Source organism: Crinia signifera, chromosome 4, assembly GCF_055691185.1.
Source record: "Crinia signifera chromosome 4, ASM5569118v1, whole genome shotgun sequence".
Lineage (NCBI taxonomy): Eukaryota > Metazoa > Chordata > Amphibia > Anura > Myobatrachidae > Crinia > Crinia signifera.
This window is the reverse complement of record NC_139220.1, coordinates 301475821-301503009: the sequence shown is the minus strand read 5'-3', so window position 1 is coordinate 301503009 and position 27189 is coordinate 301475821. Positions and strand designations below refer to the sequence as shown.

Here is a 27189-nt window from a genome sequence, read left to right as displayed (position 1 = left end):
TGACTGATATCACACAGTGTTCCTGGGGGAACCAAGGGCCTGATCCTGGTGACTGGTATCACACAGTGTTCCAGGGGGAACCAAGGGCCTGATTCTGGTGCCTGGTATCACACAGTGTTCCTGGGGGAACCAAGGGCCTGATCCTGGTGACTGGTATCACACAGTGTTCCTGGGGGAACCAAGGGCCTGATTCTGGTGACTGATATCACACAGTGTTCCTGGGGGAACCAAGGGCCTGATCCTGGTTACTGATATCACACAGTGTTCCTGGGGGAACCAAGGCCTGATCCTGGTTACTGATATCACACAGTGTTCCCGGGGGAACCAAGGGCCTGATCCTGGTAACTGGTATCACACAGTGTTCCAGGGGGAACCAAGGGCCTGATTCTGGTGACTGATATCACACAGTGTTCCTGGGGGAACCAAGGGTCTGATTCTGGTGACTGGTATCACACAGTGTTCCTGGGGGAACCAAGGGCCTGATCCTGGTGACTGGTATCACACAGTGTTCCTGGGGGAACCAAGGGCCTGATTCTGGTGACTGATATCACACAGTGTTCCTGGGGGAACCAAGGGCCTGATCCTGGTGACTGGTATCACACAGTGTTCCAGGGGGAACCAAGGGCCTGATTCTGGTGACTGATATCACACAGTGTTCCTGGGGGAACCAAGGGCCTGATCCTGGTGACTGGTATCACACAGTGTTCCTGGGGGAACCAAGGGCCTGATTCTGGTGACTGATATCACACAGTGTTCCCGGGGGAACCAAGGGCCTGATCCTGGTTACTGATATCACACAGTGTTCCTGGGGGAACCAAGGGCCTGATTCTGGTGACTGGTATCACACAGTGTTCCTGGGTATTTTGGAGGTTGGCATCCCTCCAGCACAAGGGCTGCAGCAATCACACTGCCCAGAACACACTAAGCTATTCCCGAGCGCTAGAGACACTTGTTGTTCTACCTGTGTGATAACACCTAACTAATTGGGCATCTGCCAGTATATAAGCCTTTCAGGAATCAGCCATATCAGTTTGTTGGAACCTTACTGGGGATTGGTTTGAAATCCCGGCGGTCAAAATCTCGACGCCGAAATCCCGACAAGGGGGGGAACGTGGATCGCCCCCCCTTGCATGCTCGCTGCACTCCCACGCAGCGGGCCCGGTGCCTCGCTAAGCTTGGCACACTAATTTATTCTCCCTCTATGGGTCGTGGACACCCACAGAGGGACAAATTGCCGGGATTTCAGCGCCGGAATTTCAGTGCCGGGATTCTGACCGCTGGGATTTCAACTGCATCCCCCTTACTGACATCAACCACTTTATTATTGCCAGCAATATGCAGCGACTGTACCGACTGATAAAGTGGTGACCGTTTCCCATGGTTACCGTACCGGTTCTGCAGGATCACCACCATTCCGCTTTTTATACCAAAGCTTTTCTTGTTGTTGTTATAATACTCTTATCATGTTTCTCATGACAAAACAATGGCGTCCATGTCTTTCTGTCTGCAGCTAGCGCTTTGTCACCCTTCCCTCTGATTCTATGTCCTTGTCGGTGCCGTCACTCTTGTCGACATCATCAGGTATTTTATTCTTGGTTTGCAAGTAAATACATAACACATCGAAATAAACTATTTTATAGTTTCTTTACACCGCATTCAAATTTTGTCGATTTAACTAGTAAGTTATCACTGATTTCTTGTGTTGAAAACAGTAAAATCAATAAACAGTCTTAAATTAAAAAAAAAAAAGCCTTGAAGTAAAAATGTGTATTTATTTTCACAGCATAAACGGCAACGTTTTAATACAATGTGTATTTTCCTCATTGTATTGAAACGTTGCCGTTTATGCTGTGAAAATAAATACACATTTTTACTTCAAGGCTAGAGTGCTGCTTCAAAAGGATTTGCTATATATATAGATATATATATAGATATATATATATATATATATATATATCTATATATATCTATATATATATATATATATATAGATAAATATTTGTCTGGTGCCGTTTGTATTCAGTGTGATCCGGCAGCCTCTCTTGTGCGATTCCCCCACTCCAATACCACCCCAGCAATCGTCAGACATCAGCTAGTGATCCCTTTCAGTCAGGAAACCTCCAGATCTCCACCGTCTGTCCACCAGAAGCAGCGGCCACTGTTCGTCCCGCCACGCTGACCTGAGGAGATAGAGGGGAGAAAGAGGGCTGTAGGGTTAGGATCCGAATGTAGCGGAAGAGGTGTTAAGAGAAGACGAGAAGAACAAAACATCTGGACATTTAACAGTGTAAGTGTAATCCGCATTCACACCAAGCAGGTCATTCGCCCTCCCCCCAGCTCATGGTCACGCGGTCGCCCTACATGCACTAGATCAACATTGACATAAAAAGTTGACACAAGCCCAATGGTCGACATGAGTTTTTCATGATTTCTCATGCTTTACCTTCCATGTGGACGACTGGAGGAAGCCATCATCATTGTGTTGTCCTTTTGCCAGCGTTGACCTAGTGCATCTCGACCTAGACACTGTCCGGAGCTACCCGTGTGCTTTGGTGGGGTTGCCGTTAGCTTCTGCTGCTCTGCCTGCCTTTGCAGTACCCCCTGTCCGTTGGCCGCGGCGCGCCATCATGAATTGCACACATGCGAACTAGCCACAGTGTCGGGAAAAAGAAAAAGAAATCCCTGACCGTAGTGGCGTTTATGCGCACTTACTTCTATGAGCTGCTTCCTGTGTAGCCCATAGAATACCCTGACGGCTGGTGAGTGTGTGTGTGTGTGTGTGTGTGTGTGTGGACTGTGAAATCCCGCCCCAGCCATCCCTGCGGCTCCCAGGGACTGCGTCGTCTGCAGCCCTAGTAGCAGGGCTGAGCTGGCAGAAAGGCTTTCCATTGGAAGTCATATCTACCAATTAATAGGAGCGAGCGGCGACTAGCCGGGAGAGACCGTAAACTATTAGTCTGGGCTCCCAAGGCCGGTGTGCCCTATCATATTGCTGGGGTTAGGCAGGAGGCAAGTAGATAGTAAGGAAGAGATAGCAGGAGGAAAGAAGGGGGAAGGTAGGAGAGGGCTATAGGGTGCAGGCCCCTCCCCGGGGGCGTATACCCATACTTAAGCACAGGACAGGTAAAGGGGGAGGGTCAGAAAGTGCAGCAGGTGAGGCAGAAAGGATTGTCCCACCCACCCACCCTTGGACGAAGAAGGAGGAACATCCAAGAAGGATCTGTTTACAGCAAACTTTGTTTTAACAGGGCGCGGAAGTACCTGCGGGCCAGCCAAAGTGTGGCGCCAGGAAGCGGAGGCACCCAAAAAGGGGGGTGCAGATCTCCAAAGGCCTGGCGTCGGGGGGGGGGGCAAGTTGGGGACCCAGGTCGGTTACCGGTTTCAGTTGCGAGAAAGGATCCATGGGCAACCCCCCACGGACGGCTTGATTCAGTTACGTTCGAGGGCTGGTGGACTGCAGTGCTTTATTTGCCACATAAACGATTAAGATTATATTGTAATCTGGTTAATAAATGTGACCTTTAATTCGCCATAAACAAATGACTCTGTTTTGGTTATTTCAGGAGAAAGGGGAGCAGAGGGAAAGGGAAGGGGTGGGAGGGAGGGAGGATGTTTAAAGGGGTGGGGTTTCTTAGTCTCTTTAAGGGTAAAAGTATGGCGGGAGCATCAGACGCTCAGCATGTGATTAGCAGATAGCGCTTCCAATAGGAAGCCTCTGCAACCATGGTGTATGGTGATGCGAGGTGGCGTGAAATGTTCAATAATGGGCACTTGTCAGTTTTGGTTGGGATGTTTTTGATCATCCACCTAGTCCAGGCCGTGCAGCACCATGTATATATATTTTGTACATGTATGTGGAGGCACTGTTGGGCAATTACAGACTGGCCCGAGGCTCGGAGAACAGGCAAGCTAGAGGAACAGGTTGGATCTGATCTCTGGGATCCATCCACAGATAGTAAGCCTGTATTGTTGTTTCTTATGCCCCAGGCACTTATTATTTACTATCTGACCCGCCCGGCGTTGCCTGGGAAACCCTTGGGGTTTCTTTATTTCCAAAATTGCTGAAAAATGTCATCTTACAGTATGCTGTGCCAAAGACCTAAGATTGTAATTTGTTATAGATTCCACCATAATGTTAGAATGTGTTTGCATTGATACTCAATGACGGCAATGAAATCAGGTGTGGTGTTGATAACTTGTATGTGTTGATGAATTCCACATCCACTCCTGAGATTTAGCACCTACTGTATGACATATCCTCCAACATCTGAGGGCCAGAAATCGGTACAAAATCAGAAAGGGACGTGGCCACACCTCCATTTCTATACTTTCAAATTGTACAGTTTATAGGGTGTGTAATTACAGGCGCTGAGTGCAAAGGGACCGGGGTGGGCGTTACTTACCCCGCCATAATTAATTAAAAATTCACTGCTCCCTGCCACTGCCACTCCCCTCACCGAACCTGCAGCAGTCTCTGAGGTCTGGGGATCTGTAAAGCACATGCACCGGGCATCTCTACCAAACAGTGGGGCAGCCCCTGAGTGTGGGAGCAGGTCCACGGGCCTGGCCACATGATGTCATGACGTGACGCACGCTACCCACACCACTGTAATGCCCCACTGGGAATGGGTGCAATGGGCCAAATTCTTCCCTACACCCGCCGAGCCAATCCACTGATCCAGCCATCACAATCATAAATGGGTGCATTGATAAGGTTTGAGTGTAAGAAGTTGAAGAATAAGACTGAGAAAAAGAATTGCCATGTTACAAAGTGTACAATTTACGCAATAAATCGTGAAAAAAATTTAAGTGTACATAGAAGTACAATCAAGAAATGAAAGTAGGATTAAAAAATAAGTTCTGATTCAAACTGATAATTGTTTGGATGGGGGTGGGTTGTGAAACAAATCTATAGGTGGGGGTATGGATATTGTGGGCATAATTGGTGTTTGTTAAACCTACAGGGGGCCCTCAATTGATGGGATTTTCACTACAGTGTCACGGTCACATTGTCACCATAGGGGGATTCCCAATTGGGGTCCAGGTGGTCTTTTAGGGCCCCTTTACAATCCTGTAGGTCTCTTCTCCTTGAGCTTACGGTCTCCCTTAATGATAGTCAATCACTTAGGGAGACCATAGGCTCCAGGAGAAGAGACCAACGGGATTGTAAAGGGGTCCCTAAAAGACCACCTGAACCCCAATTGGAAATCCCCCTACGGTGACACTGTAGTGAAAATTTCTCATCATCTGGGTACCCCCTGTAGGTGTACCAAACACCAATTATGCCCACAATATCCATACCCCCTCCACCTATAGATTTGTTTAGCAACCCACTGCCATCCAAACAATTATCAGTTTGAATCATAATTTATTTTGGTACTTATGTAGTATCTGGGCTGCCGATTTTTTGATTGTATGCCTTAAGTTAAGGCATACAATCAGATGCGATGCGATATCGCATCGCATCGCATGCGACCATCGGATGCGATGACCCGATTTTTCCATAGGAATCAATGTTAAAATGGACGGAGTCCATTTTAACATGGAATTCAATGGGAAAAAGGGGTCCTTTTCATACCCCTACTATCCAAGTGGGCATGGAGTTGGATATAAACCTGTGGCGAGCGTAGCGAGCCACCGAGCCCGAAGCGTGGCGAGCCCCGCGAGGGGCCGGTATTCTGTGTCCCCTCGTGGGGCTCGCTTCGCTCGCCACGCTTCGGGCTCGGTGGCTCGCTACAGGTTTATATCCAACTCCATGCCCACTTGGATAGTAGGGGTATGAAAAGGACCCCTTTTTCCCATTGAATTCCATGTTAAAATGGACTCAGTCCATTTTAACATTGATTCCTATGGAAAAATCGGGTCATCGCATCGCAGCGCATCGATGGTCGCATGCGATGCGATGCGATGTGCCCGATCCGACCCGATTTAGAAATCGGCAGCCCAGATACTACATAAGTACCTTTATTTTTTAATCCTACTTTCATTTCTTGATTGTACTTCTATGTACACATATTTTTTTCACGATTTATTGAGTAAATTGTACACTATAACATGACAAATCTTCATCTCAGTCTTATTCTTCAACTTCTTACACTCATAACATTCAAACAAATGCATGCAGCGCTCATGCCCATCGACCAAACATTATCTATGAACCAAAAGAGTCTGGGAAACCCTTAAGGCAGAGCAGTGCCTAACATCCAACTGACTAACAGGGTGAGTGCAGTGTACCCACTTTGTATTGATCAATGGGTGCATTGGCCAGGACAAAGATTTCTCAGTGCAACTGGAGGACTGGAGAGACGGATATGGGGAACAAAGTAGAAATGTTACATTAGGTACAGTTTTTATTTACCGGTACAGACTGTTAAATAAACGGCAAATTATTTTTTATGTGTTCTGTGTGTTTGTGTGTGTTGTACTGTTTGTGTGTGTGTGTGTGTGTTGTAATGTATGTGGTTTTGTGTGTTATATTGTATGTATCTGTCCAATGCGTAAGTGTGTGAGGTGTGCTATGTATATACAGTATGTGTGTGTTGTGTCTTTGTGTATCTGTGCAATGTTTAAATGTGTGTTTTGTGTGTGTTGTACTGTTTTTTGGGTGTGTGTGGTGAATGTGGGTGTGTGTTGTGCTGTTAGAGGTATGTTATGTGTGTGTATCTGTGCAATGTTTAAGTGTGTGTTCTGTGTATTGTACTGTTTTTGGGTGTGTGTTGTAGTGAATGTTGGTGTGTGTTGTACTGTGAGTTGTGTGTTATGTGTGTGTGTGTTGTGTTGTGTGTATATCTGCCGAATGTGTAAGTTTGTGAGGTGCGCTACGTATATATGTGTGTGTGTAGTGTGCTGTGCATATCCTGGCAATGTTTGGTACTTGTGAGTTATCTGGGCGCCCGATTTCTAAATCGGGTCGGATCGGGCACATCGCATCGCATCGCATGCGACCATCGGATGCGATGCGATGACCCGATTTTTCCATAGGAATCAATGTTAAAATGGACTGAGTCCATTTTAACATGGAATTCAATGGGAAAAAGGGGTCCTTTTCATACCCCTACTATCCAAGTGGGCATGGAGTTGGATATAAACCTGTGGCGAGCGTAGCGAGCCACCGAGCCCGAAGCGTGGCGAGCCCCGCGAGGGGACACAGAATACCGTCCCCTCGCGGGGCTCGCTTCGCTCGCCACGCTTCGGGCTCGGTGGCTCGCTACGCTCGCCACAGGTTTATATCCAACTCCATGCCCACTTGGATAGTAGGGGTATGAAAAGGACCCCTTTTTCCCATTGAATTCCATGTTAAAATGGACTCAGTCCATTTTAACATTGATTCCTATGGAAAAATCGGGTCATCGCATCCGATGGTCGCATGCGATGCGATGCGATATCGCATCGCATCTGATTGTATGCCTTAACTTAAGGCATACAATCAAAAAATCGGGCGCCCAGATAACTCATAAGTACCCAATGTTTAAGTGTGTGTGTTCTCAGTGGTGTAGCTTGGTTTGGGGCGCCCATCCCCGCCGTTAATGGGGCGCCTCCCCCCCTCCCCACCCCGGCCGCCGGTGCCACCCCCCCCCCCCCCCCCCCCCCCCCCATTGCCGCATGCTTACCTGTCTGCGCGTCCCGGCTCCCCTCCTGGCTTCAATTAATAATTCTATGCAAACGGACCACGATAAAATGGCCGCCCCCATACCGCAAACAGTTTCAGAGAACTGTCTGCTTTATGGGGCGGCCATTTTATCGTGGTCCGTCTCCATAGAATTGATTGAAGCCAGGAGTTGTGTGTTTGTTGTACTGTTTTTGGGTGTGTGTTGTAGTGTGTATGGATTTGTATTGTACTGCATGCGGTGTGTTTCCAGCGATTTCTGCCCCTATCTCCCCCGTGTGTACACAGCTTAAGTGTGTGGGGTGCTCTACGTATAAATGTGTGTGTTGTGTGCTATGTGTGCGTATGTGGTGTACTGTGTGTGTGTGTGCGTGTACAATGTGTGTGTGTGTGTGTGCGTGTTATGTGTGGTCTATGTATATCCTCAATTATTTCCTAATTGTTTAAAGCCTTCACCATAATGTTAGAATGTGTCTGTCATACTCACTGACAGCAATGAAATCAGGTGTTGAGTTGTTTCCCAGATCGTCGATCTTTTCCCCAGATCATCAATGAAGGAAAATTAAAACTTGGTGTTTTTTCAATTCTAAGTGAAATTTCCCAAAAACGACTTCGAGGTGCACACCACCGGGTACAGAGGTATCTTGTTGCCAAATTTGGTGTCTCTGAGTGCCACGGTGTGTCCGCAATGCGACAGACACGCACACACACACACACACACGCACACAGACTCTTCAACTTATTATATAGAAGATGCACAGTTAAATCCCAATCCATCCATCCATCCATCCACACAACACAACACAACGCTCTTACCCCATTGACCACACAGCTGTGTGTCTGCGTACTGAGGGTCTTAGGTGGATCGGTAGGAATGTGCACCTGCAAACAGAACAAACAAAAAAAGTGTCAGAATCAGTGTATGAGGCTGTGATCCATCAGATACATTGCTGGATTGTCACTGTAGCACACTGAACTGTCATGTAAATGGCATGTATATACTTTTTCTACATCCTTTACCACGAGTCCACTTGGGGACACTGAAACACCATGGGGTATATAGTGGATTTCGGTGATATATATAATTCTGTAATGTCATATAAAATATGGCCACGTAATGACTCTACCTAACCTCTGAAACAGCGATAAACATTTAATAGCCTGTTTTACCTAAATGTGAAAACACATAAATCTAAAAATTCCCAACAGATTATATATATAGTTATAGTTAGCCTTGGCGCTCACTATAACCAGCAGGCAGGGTTATAAAGCGTATAATCCCACCCTACATAGTAGTTATAGCGCTATAAATTCCTCAGTGGTAGATGTATGAAGCAGTGGTAAGGGAGGAGACGTGAGCCAGAGGAGACGTGGCCCATGGCCACCAATCAGCTGCTCTGTATCATTTTATATTATGCAAATTATAGATGTTACTTCAGTGCTGATTGGTTGCCATGGGACACGTCTTCTCCGGCTCAAGCTAAATAAACTGTAAGTAGTAGGTAGCCAGGTTCTATCACTTCAGATAAAATCTTCCCAACAATTATGGATGACACATCTGCTGCCCAAACACATTTGTTTTTTACAGGTCATTAGTATTGAGAATGTCCTCACCCTTTCTCTCACACACACACACACGCACGCACACCTACCTTCATAGTTTTATCAGTGGAGGTCGTGTACAGTGCGCCCGCCGAGTGCCAGACACCAGTCACTTGTGACGCATGACCTACATCAAAACACTGGGTGGAAAGAGTAAGCACAGGACAACTGGATCAGGGGGTAGCAAAGAAAAGACTATAGGACAGTGTAAGGGGTGGTGGGATGCATGAGCAGGGCAGGAGGTGACAAGCAGATCAGTAGACAGGGGAAGAGCAGACAAGTGAAGGTGTACAGTACAAGCAGGGCAGTACACATGGGAAGAGCGGACAAGCAAAGGTGTACAGGACAAGCAGGGCAGTACACAGGGGAAAAGTGGACAAGCGAAGATGTACAGGACAAGCAGGGCAGTACACCGGGTAAGAGCGGACAAGCAAAGGTGTACCGGACAAGTATGGCAGTACACAGGGGAAGAGCAGACAAACGAAGGTGTACAGGACAAACAGGGCAGTATACAGGGGAAAAGCGGACAAGCAGGGCAGTACACAGGGGAAGAGCGGACATGCAAAGGTGTACAGGACAAGCAGGGCAGTACACCGGGTAAGAGCGGACAAGCAAAGGTGTACCGGACAAGCATGGCAGTACACAGGGGAAGAGCAGACAAACGAAGGTGTACAGGACAAACAGGGCAGTATACAGGGGAAAAGCGGACAAGCAGGGCAGTACACAGCGGAAGAGCGGACAAGCAAAGGTGTACAGGACAAGCAGGGCAGTACACCGGGTAAGACCGGACAAGCGAAGGTGTACCGGACAAGCATGGCAGTACACAGGGGAAGAGCGGACAAGCGAAGGTGTACAGGACAAACAGGGCAGTACACAGGGGAAGAGTGGACAAGTGAAGGTGTACAGGACAAGAAGAGCAGTACACAGGGGAAGAGCGGACAAGCAAAGGTGTATCGGACAAGCATGGCAGTACACTGGGTAAGACCGGACAAGCGAAGGTGTACCTGACAAGCATGGCAGTACACAGGGGAAGAGCGGACAAGCAAAGGTGTAGAGTACAAACAGAGCAGCACATGGGATGAGCGGACAAGCATGGCAGTACACGGAGTAAAAGCGGACAAGCGAAGGTGGACAGGACAAGCATGGCAGTACACAGGAGAAGAGCGGACAAGCAAAGGTGTACAGGACAAGCAAAGCAGTACACAGGGGAAGAGCGGACAAGCGAAGTTGTAGAGTACAAACAGAGCAGCACATGGGATGAGCGGACAAGCAGGGATGTACACAGGGGATGAAAGGACAAGCGAAGGTGTAGAGGACGAGCAGGGCAGCACACAGGGGAAGAGCAGACAAGCAAAGATGTAGAAGAAAGAGCAGTAGATAATAATATGTGAGGGAGCAGGACAAGAGGCAGTGGAGAAGGGGTGGAAGTGGAGCACAAGACAGAGGCAGTGGAGGAGCGGAGAAGTGGGGAACAAGACAGAGGTAGTGGAGGAGCGGAGAAGTGGGGAACAAGACAGAGGTAGTGGAGGAGGGGAGAAGTGGAGCACAAGGCTAGGGAATGATGCGTTGGAGGAGCGGATAATCCGGGCACAGTGAGGAACATAATGAGATGATGCAAACAACAGAGAAAACGACAGGAGCAGAATGCTGGAAGGTTGTTAGTACACTGTTAATGGGAAATGATGGAAGATCCTGCAACACAGCATAGACAGAAGATAAGCACATTCCACTAGGCCAATAATACAGAGCAATGCGGTACTTGTACATCGTCCAGACATTACAGACTGACAGATGGGGGCTTGTGAAATCCAGATACATATAGCAATTAGTCTGTAAGTATGTATATCCTGGTCACACAATATAACATCAATATATACAGATTATACTATGATCTGTATCCACAATGTACCGATATCAAACTGTAATTTCCAGTACCCGCAGGTGCTGGAATGTCCCTCCGTGGCTCCCGTACACATGAACCAGACCTTGGTTGTCTCCTGCCCACAGCTGTGGTGCGTCATAGGACATGCAGAACAGGTAGTTTTCCAGCTGGGTGAGAGACAAAGGGCAATAAATGAGGCTACAGGAAGTGGTAAGAGGACACAAGCGAGAACAGATGACTGGTGGCTCTAACCTGCCCCTGAACTGTCCAAGTATGAAGGGCCACAAATATGTGCAAACCTCATGGCCACAGCCAGAATGATCTAGAACGGTGTAAGGTCAGGGAAATAGAGGCCATGGAGAAGCCTACTGAGCTGCATCTTACCAGCCACTTGGACAGCCCTGGTGTAGTAGTGTATAACAAGCAGTGTAATCTGGATCTATACATGTCCTTTATATTGCAGGGCAGCATGTGGCTGCAGGAGCAGGGAGAAAGCAACATATTCTATAGGGGACATACGTGAGGACGGGGTATTTTTTTATCCAGTGTCCTACCTGTATCCGCTGCGAAACTGCATTCATTCTACGATCAAACGCCACCAGAGTCCTGTCCTCACTCCCAGACACGATGTGCCGATCGTCAGCCCCCACGGACAGCACCGGGCTGGAATGTATCTTGCGGCTCTTGATCAGTGGTCGGGATGCTAAAATTAGGAAAAGCAGAAGGATCACTGCTCCCCCCGATCTTCTGCCTCATTCCCACTAGACTATTGTATGACACTATTCATTTACATGTAACCAACAGCGTCTATATAACGATTTTATGTCACAGGCACTGGACCGGCACTCCAGGCTGAGTAGATAGCGGACGCTGGTGCCTTCACAGCTGTGAAGCAGAATGTAGACAGTAGGTGGTGCTATAAAAAGAAATACACGAAAATGCTGTGTCGGTTTTGAAATCAACGTTTCAATGCTCGTTTATTTAATGCACTCACGGTGATAAATCATCCCAGGTGGTGCTCCCATCAGGCACATATTCATAATATGGTCCAAATCCACAAAACTTGAAATCAGGGCACTCACCAAACAGCAATAGTCCAAATGCTTTTTATTCCATCACAGCAAAAGTGTAGTAAGCCGACGTTTCGGACCTATTAAAGACCCTTAATCATGGTGTCCTACAAAGAATGCAACTGATCTACAAGCCACAAGCCCCACACATATAACTCACCAAAATCTTAATAGCATAATTCCGGGGTATTCCCTTACTTCCAGGTGGGCGGTGCCGCCCCACATGTCATCTATGGCACCGCCCACCTGGAAGTAAGGGAATACCCCGGAATTATGCTATTAAGATTTTGGTGATTTTTCTGATATTTTAGCATATCTTTTTTTCTGGAATAAAAAGCATTTGTAGTATTGCTGTTTGGTGAGTGCCCTGATTTCAAGTTATATATATATATATATATATATATATATATATATATTCCGGTTACCCCCGGCACTCCGTTGCCCCAGATGGCGGGGTGTCTTTGCCCTGGTGCCTTCCGTTAGTGGTCCAGCCACCATGGATATCGTGCAGGATGTGGCGGCACTCAGAGACGATCACACAAGGTTTAAGTGCATACAACTTTTATCTACGTTTCGGGGTTCAAGACCCCTTCGTCAGGATATAAAACAGTGGTAACACAACTTCTATAAATACATTTACTTACCCAGGAAGTCTTCCGTCCATCTGCGTGCCCGGCCCGTCCTCCGGAGTACGCCCTCCCCGCAGTCATCCGAGTCACTGTTTCAGCACAGCACCCAAGTAAACCATTTTTTAGTTATAACAGGTTTTATTGTAACATTATGCAGCAATGCTTGTTTATCCTTCACTAAAGTTTTGTATGCACGTTTGTTTACAGTTATTTCCGGGTGCGTCTGAAGTCTGTCACGTAGCCATGGCAACGGCCGGAGGCCGGCTCCGTCACGTCCGTTAGACGCGTCAGCAGATACCGGAAGTGGGGGAGGGCGTACTCCGGAGGACGGGCCGGGCACGCAGACGAACGGAAGACTTCCTGGGTAAGTAAATGTATTTATAGAAGTTGTGTTACCACTGTTTTATATCCTGACGAAGGGGTCTTGAACCCCGAAACGTAGATAAAAGTTTTATGCACTTAAACCTTGTGTGATCGTCTCTGAGTGCCGCCACATCCTGCACGATATATATCTATATATATAGATATATCTATATATATATATAGATAGATGCAAGTTGGCGGCACCCGGAGGCAATGAAGACAAGACACTGCAGTTAGTGATCAAACGTTTTCGATGTATTGATTTCACATCGTCATCAGGATGACGATGTGAAATCAATACATCGAAAACGTTTGATCACTAACTGCAGTGTCTTGTCTTCATTGCCTCCGGGTGCCGCCAACTTGCATCTGTACATGGGGAGACTTATCTTAGTCTCTTAGGACGGGCACCGGAGCCCAGTATCTGAACTTACAAGGTGTGCTACTCCCCTCTGCAAAATATATATATAGATATATATATATATCTATATATATATATATATATATATATATATATATATATATATATATATATATATATAGCAAACAAGGGGGTTATTGGAGTGCGCTCAAATGGATATCACCCAGTCACAATTGAGATCATAGACTCCTGTCGATTCTCAGAATAAAAACGTAGACTTCGTTCAAAAGACGTAGTTCTTTATTAAAAACCTTTAAGACTTCGTTCAAAAGACGTAGTTCTTTATTAAAAACCTTTATTGGTTTTTAATACAGAACTACGTCTTTTGAACGAAGTCTACGTTTTTATTCAAAAAAACACCTGCCTACCTACAAGACACCATGAATAAAATGAAGAACATTGGGCCAGTATCACCAACTACCTGGATGGTTACCCTAGACATATGCAGTCTCTATACGAGTATCCCACACGAAGGTGGGATAAGGGCAACCAGAGAAGATCCTGATGACCAAGGTCCACCGATTGATCTATTTATCACACGGTTATCATTGATCTTACAACGGAATTTCTTCTTTTTCAACGATCGATTCTATCTTCAACGCGCTGGTTGCGTGATGGGCTCTCCAATCGCACCGTCCTACGTCAATGCCTATATGGCAGTGCATGAACAAGACCATTTTTTCAGTGGCGAACGCAATAATAACATCAGCTTGTACACGCGTTATATCGATGACGTGCTGCTGTTCTGAACAGGAACTCAACAAGAATTTATTTCAGCAATAAAAAAGGATCAATGCGCTCCCTTGCTCCATCAAATATACATATACCATGTGTATCACCAACGTTGGGACGTAACCTCTGTACCTCAAGTTTCTCAAAACCCACTGATCGGAACACTCTCCTGCGAGCCCAGAGCCATCGTCCCCCTGCACTAAAATGGGTACTACCGTTCTCTCAATTACTAAGGGTGACAAGAATAACCAGTTCTGAGGAACTGCTCACATCCAATCTGGACCTGATGCAAGAGAAATATTTATCCCGTGGGTATTCCAAAGAGATGGTAGAGAACGCACGGAGGAAAGTTGGCAAGATCTCACGTGAAAATGAATATAAGGATGTGATCAGATGGGTACGCTCCTTCAATGTTGCTAATGACATACACTATACACACACATATAGTATTGACATATGGGTGACCTTACCTCTTGGATCATACACGCTCACTCTCTTGTCATAGGATCCAGCTACCAGGATGTCTGGCAGAAATGCCAGGCAGAGAATCGCTGCTCGCCCCCTGCACACAGAGATCGGGATAGGGTTCAGGTGTGAGTTAAGTTTAGGGTCCACGGACATCAGATATAAACAACACCCTAAGTCTACACTGGTGCTGACTCAGATCTCTTACTATCATTTCTGGATGGACCAGAGGGCGACCTGAGTACATCCTGGGTTCTTGTGACGTGTGAAGTCAGTGCTGACAGCATAGACCCCACAGAGATCAATGTATCTCTATGTACAGAACAATCTACTGTCTCTGCGGGATGCAGTTAGTATCCCGGCGGTCGGAATCCCGATGCCGGAATCCTAGCACATTGTCCCTCTATGGGTGTCCACGACACCCATAGAGGGAGAATAAATTAGTGGGCCCGCTGCAAGGCGAGGGTTGGAGGGGCTGGAGATGATGTGTCATGAGGGGGTGGAGCTAAGAGATACAGTGGAAATGAGGGGTAAATGTATGGAGCTTGGAGAAGAGGTATCTATCCCCATAAAGAACATTATGTGCAAGATGCTAATGCTCCAGCCAATCAGCAACTGTCAATTTACATATTGGAGCTGGTTGGCTGTAGCATTATCACCTAGTGTTCCATCTAGGAACTAAGGCGGGCAGAGCACCTCTGCACGGGGGCGGACCGGGCCCACCGACGTCACTGTTTTGGGCGGTCCCGGGCCACCAACGTCACAAAAGGGGCATGCCCAGACCGCACCGTGATGAAAAGGGGCGGGCTCGGCCGCCACGGTCAAGAAAAGGGGCGAGCCTGGCCGCCGGTGTCACTGAAGGGGGTGGGCCCGGCCACCCCGAAGGCTCTACACTGCTGGGGAAGTGCCGGCATTGCTATCTACAGCGGCGCCGGGCTTCCCCGGTCACACCATGAGGGGTTGGAGGCAGGCTGTTTTAGCGGGGTGCTGCCAGTGGGGCAGGGCACATGTTGCCCTTTAAAAATCAGGCAGGGCGCAGCGCCCCGCTAATACAGCCTAGTGGGAACACTACTTGCACATAACGTTCTTTATGGGGATAGATACGACTCTCCAAGCTTCATACATATACCCCTGAGTGATGTACTGGAGGTGGTGAGGCACAGGAGGGACGAGGCTGGAGACACAGGAGGGACAAGGCTGGAGACACAGGAGGGACAAGGCTGGAGACACAGGAGGGACAAGGCTGGAGACACAGGAGGGACAAGGCTGGAAACACAGGAGGGACAAGGCTGGAGACACAGGAGGGACAAGGCTGGAGACACAGGAGGGACGAGGCTGGAGACACAGGAGGGACAAGGCTGGAGACATAGGCAGGGATAAGGCAGGAGAGATGGGGTTGAAGCTAACGAGACATAGGGGGGCTGACCAGGCTGTACCTACAGGGGACGGATAGGAGGCCCTAAAAGCCAAGATGCAAGATTTCTGGTGTCATACCTGATCTCTCCAACCTGCTGTCCCTCCGCACCAATGTCCCAAATCTTCATGGTGCTGTCCCAGGACCCAGAACATACAAGATTGTCACAATCGGCGAGTGACCAGGCCCAGCCCTGTGTGGAAGAAAAGACCACAATGAAGCTGGCTGCAGGACACATACATGGTGTAAGTACCAGGAGATTTGAGTGTAGGGACAGATCACCATACATCACTATAACTAAATACAGTTCTATGCATGCAGAGCACTTGGAGCGCCCTCTAGTGCGCGAATCAGGGTAAGACAGCATCAATACCTTGTGTGTTCCGGTTTTCTCTGTCCCCAGGGCCTTCACTTTCTCCGGGTCCTTCCCCAGGTCTCTCAGGTCCCAGAGGCTGACATTTCTGTCCCGAGATCCAGACACACATAAAGATCCTCCCTAAGGACAAGGGGAATAGGCCTTTGTCAATGTGGATGCTAAGGGTTCGGGTGATCACCCATATCTGATACCTGAGTTTGTGTGTGTGCTATTCCATCATCTTTTATCTTATATATCTATCTATATTATATGCCGTATACTCCTGGGGTTTGAACATGGGCATTAAGGCGCATGCGCAAACCCCGAACATCGTGGAAGTGGTCGAATTAGGCCTGCAACCTGTGGCTCGCCAGCTGTTTTGAAACTACAAATCCCAGCATACCCTGCCACAATATTGCTATTAGGGAATGGTAACACTGGCAGGGTATGCTGGGAAGTGCAGTCTCATGACAGCTGGAGGGCCACAAGTTGGCCAGGCCCAGTATTACTGTAATACCCCACAAAGAGTGTAGACCACATGTGCGGAGGTAAGCCAAGACATCATTAATACATGGAATTCATTTATTAGCTAAGGAATCAGCATAGACACAATCATCTGTATTCATGTAAACATATCCCCTATAAAACAGCAATGATATATTATTATTATTATTATTTACAGTTTATTATATAGCGCTGCAGATTCTGTTGCACTTTACAATTGGAAACAACAGTGATTAAACAAACTGGGTAGAAACAAACCAACATAGAGGAAGGAGGGCCCTGCTTGTTACAGTCTATAGATATAGTAAAACTTAATGGATTGATTTCATAAAAAAATATCCATAAGGCTTGCAATATCAAGTTAAGGAATTGGCCTTGTTTAAACTGGACAAAACCATGTGCGCTGCAGGCATACCTCCCAGCATGCCCCTCTCCAGGAGGGACACATTGCTCTGTTCCTGGACTTCTCTGGTAATATACGACTACCATCACCTGTTTCTCACAGGTTATTGGATAAGAAAGGTGATGGCAATGATAAATTAAGGTAAAAGTCCAGGAGCAGAGCATTGTGTCCCTCCTGGAGAGGGTCATGTTGGGAGGTATGACTGCAGGTGAGAGATAGATGTGGGGGAGTTTTATTGTTTCTGTGCAGGGTAAATACTGGCTGCTTTTTTTTTACACTGCAATTGACATTTCGGTTTGAACATTAAGATTTCGGTTTACATTTGGGTGGAGTACCCAAATGTAACTCTCTCCAAACTATGGCCCTCCAGCTGTTGTGAAACTAAACATCCCAGCATGCCTTCCCATAGTCTCAGTATTCCCGAATAGCAAAACTGTGGCAAGGCATGATGGGACTTGTAGTTTCACAACAGCTGGAGGGCCATAGTTTGGACACGCCTGCTATACATGTTACATCTGCCCACATGCAGTGCAGCATGGTTTTGACCATTTTAAGAACAAATTTGAATGCTGTGTCTGAATGAGGCAAATAAAGGTAATTATACCAAGTTCCACTATGCGGCCAGCTGTATCGGAACTATTGGGACATCCCCAGTGCCATGAAGAACGTGCACTGAGTGAGAATTAAAATCCCTTTATTTGCACATAGATCCAGAGCATCACCTGTGCATCCTGGGGCTTGTAGTTTCACAAGGCAGATTCCTAATTTGATAACTTTAGAATGCAGCCATTCTAGTCTCCTGCTTTGCATCTAATGTATATGACAGTTTATCAGACTGCGCACCTGTAGCAGTAACACTGCATCTACTGAGGCATAGTGACCGTCAGCCAATGAGAAATGCTCTATTTTCCCATTGTCTGACCAATGAGACAGCTGCTCTTCCAATTCAATGCATGCAGACGGCCAATCAAAGTTCTCTTCTGTAGAAAAAACATCCAGGTATTAATAAAAGATTAAAGCTATGTATCCTAATATCTGTATATTAGGAAGAGGGGAGAGGTTAGGGTGTCATCATATCTGTATATTAGGAGGAGGGGAGAGGTCAGTGTGTCCTCATATCTGTATATTAGGAGGTGGGGAGAGGTTAGTGTGTCCTGATGTCTGTGTATTAGGAGGAGGGGAGAGATCAGTGTGTCCTGATGTATGTGTATTAGGAGGAGGGGAGAGGTCAGTGTGTCCTGATGTCTGTGTATTAGGAGGAGGGAAGAGGTCAGTGTGTCCTGATGTCTGTGTATTAGGAGGACGGGAAAAGGTCAGTGTGTCCTGATGTCTGTGTATTAGGAGGACGGGAAAAGGTCAGTGTGTCCTGATGTCTGTGTATTAGGAGGGGGGAGAGGTCAGTATGTCCTGATGTCTGTGTATTAGGAGGGGGGAGAGGTCAGTGTGTCCTGATGTCTGTGTATTAGGAGGAGGAGAGAGGTCAGTGTGACCTGATGTCTGTGTATTAGGAGGAGGGGAGAGGTCAGTGTGTCCTGATGTCTGTGTATTAGGAGGAGGGGAGAGGTCAGTGTGTCCCGATGTCTGTGTATTAGGAGGAGGAGAGAGGTCAGTGTGTCCTGATGTCTGTGTATTAGGAGGAGGAGAGAGGTCAGTGTGTCCCGATGTCTGTGTATTAGGAGGAGGAGAGAGGTCAGTGTGTCCCGATGTCTGTGTATTAGGAGGAGGAGAGAGGTCAGTGTGTCCTGATGTCTGTGTATTAGGAGGAGGAGAGAGGTCAGTGTGTCCCGATGTCTGTGTATTAGGAGGAGGGGAGAGGTCAGTGTGTCCTGATGCCTGTGTATTAGGAGGAGGGGAGAGGTCAGTGTGTCTGTGTATTAGGAGGAGGGGAGAGGTCAGTGTGTCCTGATGTCTGTGTATTAGGAGGAGGGGAGAGGTCAGTGTGTCCTGATGTCTGTGTATTAGGAGGAGAGAGGTCAGTGTGTCCTGATGTCTGTGTATTAGGAGGAGGAGAGATATCAGTGTGTCCTGAATCGATGTCTGTGTATTAGGAGGAGGAGAGAGGTCAGTGTGTTCTGATGTATGTGTATTAGGAGGAGGGAGGTCAGTGTGTCCTGATGTCTGTGTATTAGGAGGAGGAGAGAGGTCAGTGTGTCCTGATGTCTGTGTATTAGGAGGAGGAGAGAGGTCAGTGTGTCCTGATGTCTGTGTATTAAGAGGAGGGGAGAGGTCAGTGTGTCCTGATGTCTGTGTAGTGTGTATTAAGAGGAGGAGAGAAGTCAGTGTGTCCTGATGTCTGTGTATTACCACCTTTATGCTGATGATACCCTAATCTATCTCTCCTCCCCCGACCTATCCCCATCACTCCTGTCCAAGGTCTCCGAATGCCTCACGGCCATCTCAGCCTGGATGACCCAACGCTTCCTGAAACTAAACATGGCTAAAACTGAACTTCTAATCTTCCATCCCCCGAACATCCCCTCTTCTCCCACTATCTCCATCAGCATTGGTGAAACCGAGATCACGTCCACCAACCAAATGCGCTGCCTCGGTGTCATCATTGACTCCTCCCTCTCTTTCACCCCCCACATTCGTGCTCTCTCACAGTCTTGCCGCTTTCACCTACGCAACATCTCACGCATCAGACCATTCCTCTCCACTGACGCGACCAAAATTCTCATTCACTCTCTTGTCATCTCCCGCCTTGACTACTACAACATCCTTCTCTCTGGGCTACCTCTCACCCGCCTCGCACCTCTCCAATCCATTCTTAACGCTGCTGCTAGGCTCATCTTCCTCTCCCGCCGCTCTACCTCCGCCTCCCCCCTCTGTTTATCTCTTCACTGGCTCCCCATTCCTTTCCGAGTTCTCTTTAAACTCCTCACCACCACCTACAAGGCTCTCTCCTCCTCCACAGCTCCCTACCTCTCTTCACTGATCTCTATCCACACTCCCTCCCGTCCTCTTCGCTCCATCGCTGACCGCCGACTGACCTCTCACCTAATCACCTCCTCCCACTCCCGTGTCCAAGATTTCTCTCGCGCTGCCCCCCTGCACTGGAACAACCTCCCGCCACCCATCAGGCTATCTGATTCCCTTACCTCCTTCAAGCGCTCACTCAAAACCCACTTTTTTCGACTAGCCTATCCCTCCTCCTAACCTCTTTTGATCCTCCTATCCTGCCTCCGTTCCTACTTATCCTATTGTATTTCATTCGTCCACCCAACTATTTTTATTATGTTAACTCTTATGAGCAGGGCCCTCCTTCCTCACGTACTCACCCTACCTCATTACCTCACCTGTGCTCCTGTCCTGTTCTTCCCTTCCTCTACTTCATCTTCAGTCTCCTTGACTATTTTGACACCTACTTCTGAACTGATGCTGATTTTAGTTCTACCAGCTACACCCCTATTTATACTGTATCTTTCAACACACCCTGTACGTTACCTTGTAATTTGTTTTTTTTTTGTTTGCTATGTACGGCGCTGCGGACACTTTGCGGCGCCTTATAAATAAACGTACTACTACTACTACTATTAGGAGGAGGGGAGTGGTCAGTGTGTCTTGGTGTCTATGTATTAGGAAGAGGGGAGAGGTCAGTGTGTCCTGATATCTGTATATTAGGAGGGGGGAGGAATGTATTGCCGTGTGTGTAGTATCACTCACGTTCCACCACGGGGAAGTTGGAGCTGACTCTTTTCTGCACCCGCACTTTCCAAGTCACCTCCTCTAACACAATGTCTCTGAGGGTGGAGCACACCAGCGGTAAGACTTTGAGGATAAACCGTGGGTCAAGATATGACAGTATGTGCAGGATCAGCTCGAGGGGGAGGAGTAACAGCTGTGAGGTCACCTGACCATCCTCCCCCGCCACAGGGGACTTCTTCAGATCCAAACCTCCATGCTGGAGCTCGTCAGGAATTTCCCCAGGCAAAGAGAGTGGAGGACGGTGGGTTTTGTCCTGCAGTGTCACAGTGCCAAGGACCCTGGACACATAATCTAAGGCTTGTCTTTCTGGATCTTCTGATTCCTCCCCTTCAGAGTCATTATCAGACTCCACCTCCCGACTAGACGCCATGTTTGTGGGAGTGGCCAGAAGGATCTGTCAGGTTCTAGGCCTGCATCTAAATAAAGGGCAGAATCACAGTAAGGAAAGGTGCATGTATCTTACCACATTAGAAGGAAGAATACTGGAGCAGTACTCTATCAGCCGGCACCTTCACCCAATCACCACAAATACAGAAAATATGCCATTGGAACAGTCTATTAAAGATTTATGGAGAGCGCCTATCTGCAACTTTATGCAAAAGCCGCCACAAAGGCTTTCCTTGTGTGCGCCGGCCAATGTACAAGGATGCCATGAGCGTCTTAAGACATGTGACGCATGACCTCATTACAACGTGAAGCGTGACCTTATTAGAACTCATTAGAATGTGCCGCGTGACCTTAAAGAACACATTAGAATGTGACGCATTTCAAAATAGAGCATATTAGCATTTTCATTGCTTGTGAATGAAATTCACAAACAATGTATCAAGCCTTCTAAAAAAAAAGAGTGGAGACGTGAATGATTGGAGACATTGTCCATAGCAACCAATCAGCTTCAAGCTTTCGTTTTATAGAATGTACTTGATGAATGCTAGCTGTAAACTGATTGGTTGATATGGGCAATGGTCCATTTTTTAAAGGCTTGTTGTACTAGTGCAGACATTTACATGAATTAATTTCAATTATTGGCCCAATTTAGAGTTTTTAGGCTGGGAGCACAGTAGACCATAATTTGTCTATTTCACCGTTTTGAGATGAATTGGATAAATGAATCATCTGCATCGTTTAATGGCCCTTATACTGGTTCACTCGCAAAGGCAAATTCCATCTCAAATGGACAAAACCATGTGCACTGCAGGGGGGCAGATGCAACAAGTGCAGAGAAAATTAGATTTGGGTTGGATTTTACTTTAAAGTGAAACCTACAATATATTGCAGTGTAAACATAAATCAGCCAGTATTTTCCCTGCACAGAAAAAAAATAACTCACCCAAATCAGATTCTCTCTGCACATGTTACATCTGCCCCCCCCCCCCCCCCTGCAATGCACACTTCAGATGGAATTTGCCTTTGCAAGTGAACCAGAATAAGGGCCAAGGTGTATGCAATCTTGTGCGCTCCCGTGCGCCATTCCTCACATCTTCTAATCTGCTGCACTACACGGCAGATTAAACGATATCTTTAACAATTTTGTGGAAATCGTGCAGTGTGTTTTAAAAGCAAATGATACATCATTGATGATTAAATGATACCAAGTATATCATTGGGTGGTTTTAAGGATTGCACAGTGTGTATGCACCATATCTTTTGCTTCAGGGATGAAAAGAAATATGGACTAGTGTGTACCCAGCATTACTATTACGCCAGCTTTCAGATAGCATCGCTGTGAAGCAAATTCTATTTCATGAACAACACAAAGGAGATTCTTCCACTTACCCATTTAATTTACAACATTACAAGACCTGAGTTCCTTATGGTCCATACTTACTGGGCGACGATGCCCAGCGTGTATGGACAGCAATTATCGCTGTGGGGAAAGCCGCTCAGTAGTGCATACACACGGAGCGGCTACACCCCTGCCCGGGGCCGTCAGTGGGGAGAGGAAGGCTTTGCATAGTGCAAATTTGAATATTAATATTCCTGACATCTTTCTCTTGGGTTGGGATCATTTGGTCTACAGCATGATGGTTGACACATGAGGTCGACATGGGTCTAGGTCAACATGGGAAAAGGTCAACATGATTCAAGGTGGAAAGGTCATTAGTTTGACAATGTCTAGGTCGACAGTGAAAAGGTCGACATGTTCACTGTTTTTTCACCTGAATGTCAACACAGTTGACATGGACACAGTTTAAAGTGCACCGCATCCCCTCGCATCGCTCGCTCGCTTTGCATCAGGCACACTATTTTATTCTCCCACCATGCCCTATTGCAGGGGTGGGGAACCTCAGGCCCGGGGGCCGTATGCGGCCCCCGTAGCTGGTCTGAGTGGCCCTCCCACCCGCCTGGCAGCTTTGCCGGGAATCAAGAACAGGGGAATTCTCGTGAGAGGTCGGTAGTTCTCGGTAGATTCCTCTTAATCAACATCAGCCGGAGACTGTCAGTCCTATTCAGCAGCAGCCGCCAGAGCGTGGCACGGCTGCAGCAGGACAATTTGTAAGAGATATTTTACATATGGCCCCCGAAGGATTTTTTTACCCCATACAAATGGCCCTTGGCACAAAAAAGGTTCCCCACCCCTGCCCTATTGGATGGTAGGGCACGAAATACCGCCTGTCGGATCAAAAAACAGTGAAAAACCCCATGTTGACCTTTTGACTGTCGACCTAGACACTGTCGAACTAATGACCTGTCGATGTAGAACCATGTCGACCAAATGACTGTCTACCATAATGTTGTAGACCAGGCATGTCCAACGTTGGCCCTCCAGATGTTTTGAAACTACACATCCCAGCATGCTTTGCAATAGTTTTAGCATTCTCTAATAGCAAAACTGTGGCAAAGCATGCTGGGATGTGTAGTTTCACAACATCTGGAGGGCTAACGTTGGACATGCCTGTTGTAGACCAAATGACTGCATCCCTTTCTCTTTATGTTAGGACCAGTAGTCCAATAGTGATAAAAGTGATAGTGAATAGCCTGGCAAAGGTATATACTGTGGCTTACATAATGATTTATTTACTCCAAAATGGAGGTGCTATGAGCAAGTAACATCTCACAGGCTTGTATTTTGGTTCCCAAAGTATTACATGTTTTACAGGTCTATCTGCTTTCTCAGCTATGGAAACATACTGGGTATAACAGGGACGGTGCTTGTTGTGTGTCAGAATTGGCAAGTTTCTATTTGTTGCACTGAAACAGCAGGGCTAGGCACATAGGATTGTGTGTGGGGATAACTCATGATGTCTTACATGACTGGTGTCCTAAAGCTGGCACACGACAACCTGTAACTTATATCAGCATTTTCCTGTATCTACTGAAACAGACAGAGGGCGCCGAAACGCGTAATACTTTGGAAATAGAAATTGCACCTCCATTTTGGAACTTATTTGTTGAACTTTTACCACTACTGGGCTATTAGCCCTAACACAGGGGGTGAGTCTGAGGTGCACATAGTCAAAATCGGGCACGTTTCCCTTCTGTGTCAGGTGATGCATATCAGAATCTGTGCAATCTAGAAGGGCATTCCTGGTTTGCGGCAAGCACGTCAGTACCAGGGACCCCATTGAAAGACATAAATCTTCCACTTGCATCAACAACTGTGTTAGGTCGGACATCTTGAGCAAGCACAGGGTTTCTCCAACGTCTAATGTTGCATCTTTGTGCCAACGTAGACGGAATTGCACTGCGGTCGGTGTGCGCCTCGACAGGAAGCCCAATTGCTTGCAGTACTAGCATAAAGATCCAGTAGAGGCTGTGTCCACCTCCGAAACCCTAAATAAATAGCATTGTGTCCCTCTCCGGGAGGGACACAATGCTCTGCTCCTGGACTTCCCTTTTAATGCATGATTACCTTCATCTGTGTTAAACAGGTGAATGGCTCAGAAAGGTGCTGCAACACAGGTGATGACAATCATGCATTAAGAGGGAAGTGCAGGAGCAGAGCATTCTGTCCCTCCTGGAGAGGGTCATGTTGGGAGGTATGAAATAGGGAGACAGATCAGGGTTGTCTACCTGACCCTCTCCTTCAAGGAGAAAATGCTCTGTTCCTGGCCTTCCCTGGTAATGTATGATTGCCATCACCTGTGGAGAGCTATGCAATTGGTGAGAAAGGTGTTTCACCACAGGTGATGGCAATCATACATTACCAGGGAAGCCCATGAACAGAGCATTGTGTCCCTGAAAGAGAGGGTCAGGTTGGCAACCCTGAGATAGATCGGTGTGTATATCTATCTATCCATCCATCTCATTCAACGTTCCCTATACTCACAGGGTTTATGGCTAGCACCAGCGTGGCATGCTAGTGCACAGACAGTGTGTGTGGGCACACACACCATGCTATCAGTAGCTTGCACATCACCCCGGCGACCTGATTTCATTCCCCTTCATGCAACTCTCCCCCCCCCAATAACACGGACACTTATAAATGCACACACCTGTCTCCTAGGACACCGCCCATACTTCCGGTCGCGGCCAGTGACGTCGTCGCGACCGGCTGTACCCAAGGAGACGGTAAGGCCCGTGCAATCAGGCAGGGGCGTGGCCGGCAGCTCCCGCCGCTGCCATTGGTGGGCCGACCAGTGGACGCTAGGTGGTAATCGTGTAACGGCCCGGGTGTGTAGAACACCCCCAGGTTGCCGGGGAGAGAGAGCCGGGGCGGGGCTTTCATGCTCTGCTGCAGTACAATTGTGGGCTCAAAGAGCAAACTCGATTTTTGCTGCTAATATAAAGACCAAAGCTACATGTGCAGAGATATTAGTCATACTGTACCAGTGACGTGGTTGAATTCAGTGTCAATAACCCATGCAATGGTCTGGGGATGTATTAAAAGGAATGACAGTGGAATGTGCTTGTGTGCAACAGGTTAATATGGCTTTTAAATGTGCAAAGCCGCTCTGACGCGGAGCCAGGGCGCCTGGGATATGGGTAAAACCCGGACAGGACAGGCTCCATTCATCAATATCTGTCATTCTAAAGCTTGTAGTGTCGGTTGTGTCTTGTCCAGTGAGGCTGCTGTGACACCTGTCACCAGGTAGAGGAGAATGAGACATGCCGCAAACTGTAGTTAATAATGGACACAATTGTGTCCATTCACGCGGGACGGCCACGGATACCACCACTGGAAGGGACGGCTGCCGGACTGTGGCCATCCCCTCCATTGTAAACTACTATGTGCGGCACGGCTTCCTGGCCGTGCGGGATTTCGCCGTCCAGCAGGAGCCGGAGCATGTGAAATAGCCCGAAGGCTGTAATCTCCCCTTCTCCATGTCCGGTTTTTACTTAGTCCCGGGCACCTGTGGACAGCCTGGGTAACCTCAGAGAGCGGCTATTGAGCAATGGCTACCATCATAGGATTATTTAGCAATATCCATCACAAGCAGACTGCCAACATGGATGGTTACAAGCTGTGGGTTACCGCTTTCCATCTCTGGTGTGAGGGGTGACGTGTCAGGCTAAGACCTACATATCAAACACTGGTCACGGATATTTATTTCCCAATTCTGACCTCCTTGCACAGAGTCTAGCACCATGCAGTGGGATTTTCACGGATGCCCAAAACCAAACTGCCTCCAAAAGGAAATATTTAGATACTTTCTCATCTTTGCGGCCACCATTACGTCAGCACCATTGTCCACTCACCAAGCTCGCCCCAACTTTACGGAGGGTGATACATGGTGGTGTTGTTGTTGTTGTTGTTGTGGAACAAGGGTGGTGGCGTAGCTTAAACGGTGGTCATTTATGTGATTTTATTAGGGAAACCGCCTTAATTGATTTTTAATTCAGCGGGGTGCTATCCAGGCAAAAAAACTTGACCGGTTGTTTGGAAGAGAGAGTTTGCGCAGCCGATGCACACCAAAGAAAAAGATTATGGTACTTGTGGAGTATCACGGCTCCCACGATGTGCATCGTATGCTAAAAAAATCGCATCGCATGCGATGGCATCCGATTTTGCACTGAAATGCATGGAAATGTGTTGCAAACATGTTAAACGCCCCCAAATGTCATTTTTCAGAGTGTACCACCCCCACTATCAACGC

The 27189-nt window shown here is 47.4% G+C and overlaps 1 protein-coding gene across 4 annotated transcripts; it reads right to left on the bottom strand.

The window, feature by feature from the left end:
* Nucleotides 1-1869: 1869 nt before the first annotated feature.
* FBXW9 (F-box and WD repeat domain containing 9) lies at nucleotides 1870-25944 on the bottom strand. 4 transcript variants are annotated; one of them, XM_083185277.1, is made up of 11 exons: nucleotides 25922-25944; nucleotides 21110-21567; nucleotides 18290-18426; nucleotides 16558-16680; nucleotides 16265-16377; nucleotides 14776-14867; nucleotides 11645-11793; nucleotides 11144-11257; nucleotides 9259-9348; nucleotides 8423-8488; nucleotides 1870-2180 (listed from the first exon to the last, which is right to left on the bottom strand). In XM_083185277.1, exons 2-11 carry the CDS (start codon nucleotides 21519-21521, stop codon nucleotides 2106-2108), a joined length of 1371 nt encoding a protein of 456 aa, XP_083041403.1. In that variant the 5' UTR covers nucleotides 21522-21567; nucleotides 25922-25944; the 3' UTR covers nucleotides 1870-2105. The 4 variants fall into 4 exon arrangements, 3 of the variants coding, with proteins under 3 accessions (XP_083041403.1, XP_083041401.1, XP_083041402.1); XM_083185275.1 differs by lacking the exon at nucleotides 25922-25944 and adding an exon at nucleotides 25588-25760; XM_083185276.1 differs by lacking the exon at nucleotides 25922-25944 and adding an exon at nucleotides 25422-25557.
* Between the last annotated feature and the right edge of the window lie 1245 nt (nucleotides 25945-27189).